This window comes from Camponotus vicinus, unplaced genomic scaffold, assembly GCF_025532165.1.
Source record: "Camponotus vicinus isolate PSW18456_S1 unplaced genomic scaffold, iyCamVici1.0 SCAF_1, whole genome shotgun sequence".
Classification (NCBI taxonomy): domain Eukaryota; kingdom Metazoa; phylum Arthropoda; class Insecta; order Hymenoptera; family Formicidae; genus Camponotus; species Camponotus vicinus.
The window spans coordinates 24,242,277-24,255,260 of record NW_028141945.1 but is presented as its reverse complement, the minus strand read 5'-3'; the positions used below and the strand labels follow the sequence as shown (position 1 = coordinate 24,255,260).

At 41.7% G+C, this 12,984-nt stretch overlaps 1 protein-coding gene across 4 annotated transcripts; it reads left to right on the top strand.

Annotated features, from left to right (window-relative positions):
• Window positions 1–3,650: 3,650 nt before the first annotated feature.
• Hcf (Host cell factor) lies at window positions 3,651–12,785 on the top strand. 4 transcript variants are annotated; one of them, XM_083078972.1, is made up of 9 exons: window positions 3,651–4,470; window positions 6,767–7,474; window positions 8,149–8,294; window positions 8,372–9,868; window positions 9,966–10,146; window positions 10,228–11,576; window positions 11,641–11,868; window positions 11,962–12,340; window positions 12,415–12,785. In XM_083078972.1, the coding sequence occupies exons 1-9, from the start codon at window positions 4,311–4,313 to the stop codon at window positions 12,537–12,539; spliced, it is 4,773 nt and encodes a 1,590-aa protein (XP_082935098.1). In that variant the 5' UTR covers window positions 3,651–4,310; the 3' UTR covers window positions 12,540–12,785. The 4 variants fall into 4 exon arrangements, with proteins under 4 accessions (XP_082935098.1, XP_082935096.1, XP_082935094.1 ...); XM_083078970.1 differs by having other exon boundaries at window positions 8,149–8,300; window positions 12,418–12,785; XM_083078968.1 differs by having other exon boundaries at window positions 8,149–8,300.
• The last annotated feature ends 199 nt before the right edge of the window (window positions 12,786–12,984 follow it).

Sequence of the window (12,984 nt, the reverse complement as noted above, 5' to 3'; positions counted from 1 at the left end):
ATTTTTTAGGCTCGCGATTGGTTTATTATTGGCCGCATTCAGCGGACTCAACAGTTGGGTAACATTACTAGATTTTCCAATGTAATTCGACGGTGATTGGTCGGATCTGAAAGTAGAAACCAATCGTGTTCGATTGCTACGTAGCAGTTGAGTCCGCTGAATGCGGCCATTTAGACACAATGGTCCATATTCTGAATCTTCTTTCATCGATAAAAGTGCCTCTAAAAGTGGCTTATAGCCAATTATTAGAAGACTAAAGCCCCTTGCACAATACTAGGCAACAGGCAATAGGTGCATCCAGAAGCACAACCGCTCACTGAGCGGCTAAGTAGCAATCGAATGTGATTGGTCAATTCAAACATAGAAACCAATCACATTGGCCGCATTCAGCGGACTCAACCGCTAAGTAGCAATCGAACATGATTGGTTTCTACTTTCAGGTCCGACCAATCAGCGTCGAATTACATCGGAAAATCTAGTAATGTTGCCCAACTGTTGAGTCTGCTGAATGCGGCCATTCAATTGCTACTTAGCCGCTCAGTGAGCGGTTGTGCTTCTGGATGCACCCAATATAAATAAGGAATAGAAACTATTCACCAATAAATACGCGGAACAGAAAATATTCGCCAATAGGAGCAGAGAATAAATACTATTTCTGTTCTTATTGCCTGTTGCCTAGCATTGTGCAAGGGGCTTAGGGGTCCTGCACACAGGACGCGGCAACGCTTGCTGCGCGGCGGAAGTCGATAGCCAATCAGCAGATACATAACATCCATCGTGCGTCAAAGTTGAACTCAATCCAACTTTTGTATTGGCTATCGCGTCGGCTTCCGCCGCGCGGCAAGTGTTGCCGCGTGCTGTGTGCAAGAGCCCTTAAGGGCCGCTTCGACCAAACTTAAGCCGACGGCACACGGTACGATTTTTCGTACTGGATTTGATAAGATTTAATAAAATACTAAAAATGGACCAATCAGAATGCAGCATTTCTAATATTTTACTAAATCTTATCAAATCCAGTACGAAAAATTGTACCGTGTGCCGTAGGCTTTAATCGTTGATTAAAGGGTTGCCAACATGACAAAATAATTCAGTGTGACTATCACCCGTATTCATAGATGATCTTTATCTTAAGGATTGAGGAATCCTTATTGGAGGATTCCTTATTTTATCAAGGCCTCCTTATTTCATAATAAGACCTTAAGGTTTCCTTCCAGAAGGAGCTTATTCTCTAGGAACTTTTGATAATTTATAATTTTAACTTTAATTATGTCAATGTTCAGAGAGAGCATCTTTTTGTTTTTACATAATCAATTTTTCTTCAACTAATTCAGAGTGTCAATAATGGATCCTAACTTAATATTAATAATTATTTGAAAACGATGGCAAAAGTGGAAGAAGATTTGATCGTTATTCATATTTTATTAAAACTTTTTGATGCCTCTTCAATCTACACTATCCTATAACTTGAATAACACTGCACGATACGCTTACTAATACACATACATCAGCGTTTCTTCCGCCAAAAATTGGATTCGGCGTAACGATAATAGCGTAAAGAGCGTATATAACTAGGCGGAAGCTGATACTTAAATAAAACGATGTGATTGGTCGGCGCGTTACGCTTACGCAAGTTACGCCGCATGTGACGGCATCCATAAAATCTCATTATAGACGCCACTTTACACAGTTGCAAAACAGCTTTTCCTGCTGAACGCAGCTATTAGCCGCATTCAGCAGACTCGACAGTTAGACGACATTACAAGATTTTCCAATGTAATTCGACGCTGAGTAGTTGGATCTGAAAGTAGAAATCAATCACGTTCGATTGTTATTCAGCGATTGAGTCCGCTAAATGCAGCTAATCACACACATTTTCGAATGGTTGAATTTAATCGCTCCGGAATAGTTTACTAGACTTCATTGACCAATTACAGCCATTCTTCTGGAGAATGTAACCATACATTCTTCAAAAGAATAGCTGTAATTGGTCAATGACGTCTAGTAAGCTACCCCGTAAACTTGACCATTCAAAAACGCCATTAGGTTATTTAAATATTTTAAAATTTCTTGTGTTTATGTGAGTAATTTTACTATAGTATTCTATTGAAATAAGCTCGTACCAGATTACGCATTGAAGATTAAAAATTGGAATTCAAACAATCTGAACAAAAAAAATTAAAATTTTTTCTAATTAGTTTCAATTTTTAATCTTGAATCTTCAATTTCAATTTTTAATATATAGTTTGATATAATCTTTATACATATTTACATTTATTTTTAATGTTAAAGAAAGGGATATTCGGAGAAAAAGGAAGAAGTTAATTTAACCACAGCGCGATTAGATACATAGATCTAGAATGGTGGCTAGAGATTTCGGTCGGGAAGACGCTGGGGAAGCGTTCGAACAATCAGGATAAAAGGAATAAAGATTTCTTTAACCTTATTGGTCAATCAAACGCTTCAAAGCATCCTCTACATCTTTCCGATTGCCAGAATAACCAGTACAATTGACCAATCAAAGGGCATTTTCAACTAGCTAATAAGCGATGGCTGCATTCAGCAGGAAAAGCTGCTTTGCAACTGTTGTAAAATTCGTGAATCTGATAGTGTATGCTCTTAGATTCAGTCAAAATTAAGAGCATACACCAATCAGGCTCACGAATTTTACAACAGTTGCAAAGCAGTTTTTTCTGCTGAACGCAGCTATTGGCCGCATTCAGCGGACTCAACAGTTGGGCAACATTACTAGATTTTCCGATGTAATTCGACGCTGATTGGTCGGATCTGAAGATAGAAACCCAATGGAAGGTACCTGATTGACCACGTCGCCAATTGGCCAATTCAAAATAGGACTCTCTGATTGGTTAATCGTTGCTGGTTACCCTAGGCACAGATCGATATAATTGGCTGTGGTCAATCGCAACGTAGTCAAACGGGATAATTCCAAACCCAATCATGTTCGATTACTACTTAGCGGTTGAGTCCGCTGAATGCGGCTATTGGCTGCGTTCAACAGAAAAAGCTGCTTTGCATTGTTGCAAAATTCGTGATCCTGATTGGTGTATGCTTTTAATTTTGGCTGAGCGTATTCTATCTTTGTTCTTTCAATTAATAACAAAGATAGAACGACGCTTTTAATATGTAAAGCTTCCGAACGCAGCCTTATATATATCCGAGGAAAGGCAAATGTTTCCATTGCTTTCTTTTTTTCAAACAAATGATCCCCAGCGCCTCTAGTGGCAGCAATCTATAAAATAAATTATATTGACAGAGAGAGAAAGAGAAAGAGAGAGAGGGAGAAAAATATTATCTACGGTTACGTTCCAAAACGTAAGTAACCGAGGGAAATTTTACTCGATAGCCGATTTGAACCAATCGGAAAGGCTTAAAAGAGTTTCGGAACGGCCATCCGAGTAAAATTTCCTCGGTTACTTACGTTTTGGAACGTAACCTACATACATAAACAATTCATCAAATTCTTTATATTGTATTTACATTAATAAAATTATGAAAAAAAGAACAAAATTACCGAAATAATAAATTTCGAAGGAGAAACCGGAAAAGAACGATCGATTCTCGAGAGGTCGAAAATATCGCCGCTATCGAACACTCCCTAATCCCCTGGAATCCGGCGTCGGTTGGCAACGCGCCTGTCCTGTTACCGCTTGTTGCCGACGCGAGAGTTGTGTGCAATGGTGGACGAGGTTCTTGAAGGCCGCTCGTGCGCCTTCCCGTCAATTTACCGAGCAATCCGGCTGTTTCTCCGACAAGTACGACGGTTATCATTCGTCGCGTCCCGCTCGATCTTGCCGTAACGACATAAACCTCCATTAGCCCGCCGTTCGTTTTTTGACGCAGGCTTCGCCATCGGGCAGCAGAGGGGGAGGAGCGGCGCTTTCGCGTATACCCAGAATCACCGCCGATTAATCTCGAATCCTCGAGTGAGCGAGAGAGAGGGAACGATGTGAGAGGATCGCGTCGCGACGACGACGACGACGACAACAACGACGTGAAGCTGCCGCTCTAGAATCCGCGCGACCGGTGCCCGTAAACACACCGCGCACGTAAATACAGAGACACACACACGCATACACGCGCGGCGTCGCGCGCAGAGGCTCTAAACTCGGTGCGCGCGTTCTGTGATAAAGGAGGACGCCCGGTGTACATAATCCACCGTGTATCGCGCCACTTTCGGAGTAACTCAACGACGGTGGTAGTGCTGGTGGTGGTGGCTCCCAAATAGCAGTAATAGCGATAGTAGTAGTAGTACGTTCGCGCGGCATGAAAAAATGATGTGATCGACGGTCATCATGGCGGCACCCATGCTAAAGTGGAAGCGGATCGCGAATCCTACCGGGCCTCAGCCAAGACCGAGGCATGGTCACCGGGCGGTCGCCATTAAGGACCTCATGGTGGTCTTCGGCGGCGGTAACGAGGGCATTGTCGACGAGCTACACGTATACAACACGGGTGAGTTCTTGTATCCCCCTTCGTCTTCTACCCTTCCCCTCTCTCTTGTAGCTTCTCGCGTCCCTTTTTCCCGTGGCGCGCCGTTCCTTCGCCGATTCCCGCGAACCAATATGGCGGCATACGTTGACAAGACGGTCACCGGCCGGATCGTCGTGACATACCCGCCGATTCCGCGTCCCGAACGGGACGCGGGGGCGATCGGGGCCCGCGGACCCCGCGGGCCCCGATCGCCAGGACGTGTCCGTGCGGATCCGCGACGATCGGCCCGGGGAAGCCGGCGATGCGACGCGTAATCGGCCGCGATCTGTCATTTCTACATGTTTATACGCGGGAGCGGCCATTGTTGCCTTCAACGCCCCCTCGCTCGTCCGGGAGCGCGACGCAATCGCGCGTTTCCCGTCATTCCACGTTCGCGTTTCTTCGCCTTGTCTCTCTCCCCCCCCCTCTCTCTTTCTATCCCACCTATCGCGCGTCGTTTCCCTCTCGCTTGGCTGCCGCGTTCTCTTTCTCCCGCGCGTGCGACATCGCCGCCGACTTGTCGCGCATGCGCGCGCAGTTGCGCGCATTTCCAGCCGGAATTTCGAAATGTTTGTCCTCGCGCTCGAGCTCGCCATGGTAACAGCCGGAACGCATATGGATTCTTGTATTTTCTAGTTCTCGGCGACGTCTTTCCTCTTTGCTTTTTCCTTTTTCTTTTTAATGCTCTCATATTTTGTTTCGTTTGAAAGAAACAAATCGATTAAAAAGTAATTTGTTGAAATAAATTTTTTTTTTTTTTTTTTTACTTTACAAGATTTGTAAAGCTGTAACAGAGAATTGCATAGATTTTTCAGTAGTACAGATTTGGAACAATGTCCTAGATTGTCTGCCTACTTTATGATTTCTTTTAATTTTTTTATTTAATAGAAATATTTTTGTTGCACTTCTTTTTTCAAAGATCTAAGGGCGCATTCACAGAGAATCAGAAAATCAGAAGTCAATCACAATTCGTAGTGTAAGTAAACAGTACATTCTGCTCTTCTGTGATTAGCTCTTGCTTTTCTGTTTTCCGCTTTTCTGTCAAGATCCGAATGTGTCCTAACAAGATTTTTACTCTATTAGAAAAACTTGGAATGCTTAGGGTTTTTGTTGTAATTGAAAAATCAGGGAATTCTCATGGAATTTTATTGAGAACCCGGAAATTTTATTTTTTATTTTTATTTTTGATAATTTTTTTCTTGTATCGTAAGCAATCGGTAAATCAAGTGAATGATGTGTATTTAAAATGTTATAAATATATATATATCTATCTCTGTATTTCTCTAATATATTATATATCTCTGTATTTAAAGTAAATAAATATATATATATATATATACATATAAAATTATTATTAATATTATTTATAATAAATATATAATATATTTATTTTATATATATATATATATATATAATAAATATATTATATATTTATTATAAATAATATTAATAATAATTTTATATGTATATATATATATATATGTACATATATATATATATATATATATACATATAAAATTATTATTAATATTATTTATAATAAATATATAATATATTTATTTTATATATATATATATATATATATATATATATATATATATATATTCATATGTCTTAACAGGATATTGAATATGTAGTATATATATATATCTTTTCCTTTTTTTAATTTGTAATGATAAAAAAATGAAAATGTTATCTTTAAATATTCTTTTTACTTGGAATTTTAAGCAAAAATATCTGGGCAATCAGGAGATTTTTTAACAAAGTAAAAGATTTGAATAGACACTACACATGAATAAATTACAAAAAAAATTAACTATAAAATTAAATATAAAATATACGAGCTATATATATATATATATATATATATATATATATATATATATATATATATATATATATCTTTATTCTTATTCTTTAGTTATGTTTTGAAGTTGAAATTAAGATTTTAAAAAATTTTAAATTTATTATTTAAAATAATTAAAACTTATTTATTTAAATAATTATTAATACAAAAATTTGTTATTTAAATAATTAAAGTCACTTGAAATAATAAAATTAAATTCTGTTATTGAACATTTTCTAATATGTAATAAAAACAAAATTCATTTATATGATTAAATTATTTTTATGAAGTATTTATTTTTACAAGTTTACAAAAAATATTCAGAGTGGCTTATTTTTATTAATGCCTTGTTAATATTAAAATTAGAAAATAAAAGGTTACTTCAAAATATATATTATATATAACAATATAAACATTTATATACTTTTGCAGCCACAAACCAATGGTTCGTGCCATCCACAAAGGGAGATATCCCGCCAGGTTGCGCGGCATACGGATTTGTCGTCGACGGCACACGTATCCTGGTCTTTGGCGGAATGGTGGAATATGGCAAGTACTCCAACGAGCTGTACGAACTCCAAGCGAGCCGATGGGAATGGAAACGCCTGAAGCCGAAGCCGCCTAAACACGAGCCACCTCCGTGTCCGCGATTGGGACACAGTTTCACTCTTATCGGCAACAGGGTCTTCCTCTTTGGAGGTCTCGCGAACGACAGCGATGACCCGAAGAACAATATACCGAGATATCTGAACGATCTGTATACTCTCGAGCTTCTTCCCAACGGCCAAACAGCCTGGGATGTGCCGCAGACGCATGGACATGCGCCACCCCCCAGAGAATCTCACACTGGAGTCGCATACACCGATCGTACGACGGGTAAATCCTGTCTGGTGATTTACGGTGGTATGAGCGGTTGTCGTTTGGGCGATTTGTGGTTCCTCGATGTCGATTCGATGACTTGGAACAAACCAATGGTTCATGGACCTACTCCTCTGCCACGATCACTACATACTGCCACTTTGATCGGTCATCGCATGTACGTATTCGGGGGATGGGTGCCATTGGTCGTCGATGATGTTAAAGTCGCGACGCATGAGAAAGAGTGGAAATGCACAAGTACACTAGCATGCTTGAATCTAGGTAAGCTACATTTCATCATTTCTTTCGTTATAAATCTTAAATATGCAGGAACCTCTCAAGATTAAGTAGATCATATGGAGTTCTAGTGTACTTTAATGAATTACTTTCACTCCTGTTAAGTTTAAAGCTGTAGAAGAGATATCGTTTCACATGACGATTATTCGCGAGATTTGCATGAATATGTCCTTTCTATGCCATCCTATGAAAAAGGTATTGCGTCCGCAGCTTTATATATTGTTGCGTGGCAGGATCGTTATCCTCACACATGTCATTCGGGAGTGACTTAACGCGCGTGGAAGGAATGCAATATACTCTTTAGAAGTATATTTTTGAGAGGTTCTAATGCATCCATGAGATACTACATAAAATTCCAAGTAATCATAATATTGCTGAAATTTAAATATGCAGTAACGTAATTCGTTTACGATCTAATAAATCCCGTTGACATAGTCCAGAAGAATGGAAATATTGTTGGCATATTAAGTAGAAAAATATTCAAATCTGAATTTGCTCAAATGTACATAGTACTGAAGTATCTTGATATAAATTTATCAGCTTGGTGATAATCAGTTTGATAAAATTTAATTATTCGAGAAGAAGATTATTTATCAGAAAGATTTGTTTTCGATCCTATTTGCATTGTGTTTCACCGTTTAAATGAAATATTATTTCAGAAACTCTAACTTGGGAGCAATTAACCGTCGATTCTCTGGAGGAAAATGTTCCACGTGCTCGCGCCGGTCATTGTGCAGTTGGTGTGCACAGCAGACTCTATGTTTGGTCTGGTAGAGACGGCTATCGTAAAGCTTGGAACAACCAGGTCAGGGTTAGTCTTGGTTATACGATCTTTAATCGGATAGAGTGCCTTTATATTACGACACTTCTGTGATTCTTCAGGTTTGCTGCAAGGATTTATGGTATCTCGAAGTCAGTAAACCGGCGCCGCCTTCCAGAGTCCAGCTGGTCAGGGCTTCCACGCAAACGTTGGAAGTCAGCTGGACCGCGAGCCCGTCCGCGCAATATTATATCCTTCAGATACAGAAGTACGACATGCCGCCGGCGGCGACCGGCGCTTTCCCGCCGGTGAGCACACCGGCGCCTACTACACCCATCGTCAGCACTACCCCCGCGGCAGCGGTAACGACTCCCGTGATGGCGGCAACCCCCGCGACCGTACCCGTCACATCTCCGCCCGTGACCACGGTCGCTGCTCTTCCTCCGACTATCCCGTCTCCTGCCGCTGCCGCCAGATCAACTGTCACAACGACGGTGACGAGTCCGTTGCGAGTTCAGTCGACTGCGCAAAGTCCCGTAAAGGTGTCACCGCAAGTGGTGCAAAAACCGACGAGTCCTATGACTCCGAGAGTCGTGACCGGCAATGTCATACGCATCCGTTCTCCCCTAGTTACTTCCACAGTCGCAACAGCGATACCGACGGCAGTAGCAGTGGCTACCACCGAGCAACAACAGCAAACCACCGCAACCGCAACTACAACTGTGGCGTCAGGCCAAACACCCGCCGCCGCAATGTCTGGCATCGCCGCTCTGGCTGCTGCGGCAGCTGCCACTCCAAAAATTACCATGAACAATGTCCCCATTCTGCCGCAGGCTGGAGCCGCGACCGCAACCAATACCATTAGAATGAAGAATGTTCAGCCGGGTCAGCAGATTCGCTTCGCTGCGCCCGGTGCCACAGTATTGCGCGCCACTTCGCCGCAGCAAAGCAAACAGATCATACTGCAAAAACCCGGTCAGAACATATCTGGTCAGCAGATTGTGCATCTTCTCAAGACCGGACAGGGCATGGTGACCACAGTGCCCAAGGTGAGCCTCATTCCCGGCAAAACTGTCCAAGCAGCCGGCGCGAAGCCTCTCAATCAGGGAGCGACAATATTGCGACTAGTGAGTCCAAATACGGTGGCAGGATCAAAGATACTCACGACCATGAAAACGTCAAATATAGTAGCAATGAGCAAGGGACAGAATATCACGGGCAAGCAGACTATAATGATTACTAAACCAGGTGGTAATGGCGGATTGGTTGGCAGACCCAATCAGATCATTGTCGTTACTACAGGCTCAGGTCTTAGAGCTGTGCAAGCTGTGACGACCTCGCAGGCTAGTACGGGACAAGGGGGTAATATTACTACTCCTGTCAACGTCTTACCATTATCGGCTACTAATCATGTCACGAATCAACAAGGCGTCAAGATGATTGTTGTTTCTTCCGGTGCGATGGGCGGTGGAACTGCCGGCAAGCCTATCACTATCACAGTCCCAGGACAGGGTGGTGTACCAAAGACAGTGACTATCGCTACGAAAGGCAGTTCGCAAGCCATCTTCAATCCTGGCAAAAGTCAAATCGTTGCCATGCCACAAATGCAAAAAACTCCCGTAAGTAAGAAAAAGAATTATATATATATATATATATATATATATATATATATATATAACATTTTTTATGTGTCTAATTTATTTACACAAATTGTAGGAAGCAGTGACGATGTCTGGGAAACCGGTAACTTTGCAAATGTCGGGAGGCATAGGTGCAAAGACAGTGACGCTTATGCCAACAAGCAGTTCTATAGTAACTACTTCGAGTGCATCAGATTCGATAGATGCTGGTAAAATGCTTTTTGTTTCTTCACAGAAACAACCTTCAGCTTCCTTAGGTAAATGGAATTATGTATTTGAACATCAACATGATATGACAAAAATTGCAAATTGTTGAATTACATAAAATAATATTTTAGCATCAACATCTGATGGCCCAGCTACTACTGATGCTGCGTTAGCCGCATTAGCAGCAGAGGCAGGTCTGATAGATCCGGTTCAGGAACCATCTGGTGGCCTGTCGTTTATGGTAGCTGCAGATGATGGTGCTGTTGGTGACGACAAAATGGAGGACAGTTGTAATGGTAATGAAACGACTACAGCGGCTGCTCTAGTTTCACAGATGAGCGCGGGTGAACCGATGCAAGTCGACGGCGATGGAAATTTTATACTTCCTCAAGTTGATGGGCCGATTGATGCTCTTTTATCGGAAGACGAGGAGAAGATGGATTTAGACGAAGAGCCTACTCCTTCAGAAAGCGCTACCGAATCGGCTAATGTTGACGAGCCAGCAGCAGTCACAGAACAGGATGTTAATGTTCAGGCTGAAAATGTTCAAACGGAAGAATCTACAATAAAGGAGGAAGCCGCCACGCCTGAAGCGGTAACGACTGAGTCGATTACCCCTGCTGTTACCGGCGAAATTTCCGAGGAAGCCTCTGATAATCCATCAGCCGATGACGAAATACCTATCGAAACAAGCGCCGATGATGCGGAGCAACCGAATGAAAAAGAGGTGGATATTAAACCATTAATTGATGAAACGAAACCGATGAAACCTGATTTACCTTTGGTAGAATCACCTGTGGAAGCGCCATCGGAACAGACAACTTTGACAGACGTCGTAAATCCGACAGCTACAAAAACCGATGAAACCCAACAGGATGAGAGCAACCAAGCAAAAGATATAAAGCTCGAACCGTATTCTGCTGAAGACGAAAAGTCATTGGCGACTGAGAATCTATTTGTTGAAGATACGGATACAGCACATCTTTCCAAAGATGAAACTCAGGAAGCTGAGAAAGTGAAAGACGAAAACGCAGAATCAGAAATCAATCTTCCGGCTGAAAATTCTCTCGCAAAATCGGAAGGCACCAGTGAACCAATGGCCACTGACGATGGCACGTTGACTGCGACAGATGCAGTTAATGTAACACCGGTGACGACTCCGGTCGTTACGCCGAGTGTGCAAATGAAACTGGAACCAACCGACGAACCTACAGAACACGACAAGTCGCCCGATGTACCAATATCATCGATCAACGGTGTCGCCTTGCCTCTCGAGAAGGAAATGGAAGACGCAAAAGTACACACTCCTGTGAAAATGGAAGTGAAAGACGAACTAACATCTTCGAAGAAAGAAAATTTGAAGCAGGAGAAGCTCAATGATGCTAGATCGGAAACTGGAGATGATTCAACGGCTTTGACGACATTGGCTACCGCTGCTTTGGGATCGGCTGAGTCACCGATAAAAGTTAAAAACGAACAGGTAGATTTTATTATAATGTACTGTTTTGGCAACAAATATACTATATTAATTGATATTTTTGTAGAGCGAGGAGGAGAAGAAAGAGGCAGAATGGTACGACGTGGGAGTAATAAAAGGAACCAGCTTTACAGTCCAACATTATTATCTTCCTGGCGATGAGCCGCTAGATATTACACAATCCTTGACGATGGATATCTTTAAAGGAAGGGCTAAAGTAGCATTAGAGCCCGGAACTGCCTATAAATTCAGAGTCGCCGCTGTGAATACTTGCGGACAAAGTGCCTGGAGCGAGGTAACAAGTCCAATTTTGTACGCGTATAATATTTATTTAGTAGGAAAAATTTTTGTGACAAATAAGACTTACGATTTTTTTATTTCATTACAGGTAGCAGCATTCAAAACGTGTCTTCCGGGCTTCCCGGGTGCACCGAGCGCTATAAAAATATCCAAGTCCGCAGACGGCGCACAAATCTCTTGGGAACCGCCACCGAGCAACGTTGGTCCCATCCTCGAATATTCCGTCTATCTGGCAGTGCGGAGTACCGCGTTGAACAATGACGGGGAACCAAAAACAGTTGTGTCGAATCCAAATCAGTTAGCCTTTATTAGAGTTTATTGCGGTTCGAATAATGCTTGTTCGGTGAACAATAGTGCCCTTAATGCCGCTCACGTGGACACCACTACGAAACCGGCCATAATCTTTAGAATAGCAGCACGAAACGACAAGGGATATGGACCAGCCACTCAAGTCAGGTGGTTGCAAGGTTAGTCCGAGTCATGTGTATATGTAAATTCTTTCAAAAAGAATGCATTTGAACAAATGATCTATTATTATCAGCAGATCCAACTACCGCTGTGAAAAGTAATCCCCAAGCGAAAAGACCTGGTACGGATCTACGCTCGCAGGTGACTTCTCCACAGAAGAAGATGAAGATGGAAACAGCCGGTGATAATTTCTCGTGAGCCCATTCTCTCCCCGGCCTCGTACAGCCGTGACTCCCACGCGAGCGATGTTACTCATTATTTAATTTACACACGCCTAACAACGATAACGAAATCCAATGTATTATCGAGTATGAACAACGTGATGTATAAGAAAAACGAAAGATGAGTGCTCGATAAAGACAAAAAGGTGTGTGTGTCTATAGTTATAGATTTAATCTAGATTTAATCTGTAAGATTACATATAAAAAAGTATTTTTAATGTTCTGTATGGACGTCCTTCTGTATCGCGTTCCTTATTCACCGTCATCCTACTTTTTCGCGCACAAGTATGCGCGAAAATCCTCTGCGAAGACAACACAAGTACCGTTAATTGAATAGTGATAAGGTGATTTTCTTTTTCCTTTTTTTTTGGAGTTGGTAAGTTTTTCTATATTTATAGCGCGCACGCGTTTTCTAAAAAGAA

Coding starts and splice junctions, on each gene's coding strand:
- Hcf (XM_083078968.1), top strand. CDS start 4,311: ATGGCGGCACCCATGCTAAAGTGGAAGCGGATCGCGAATCCTACCGGG. Junction 7,475..8,148: donor ACTAGCATGCTTGAATCTAG/GTAAGCTACATT, acceptor ATATTATTTCAG/AAACTCTAACTTGGGAGCAA. Junction 8,301..8,371: donor CTTGGAACAACCAGGTCAGG/GTTAGTCTTGGT, acceptor GTGATTCTTCAG/GTTTGCTGCAAGGATTTATG.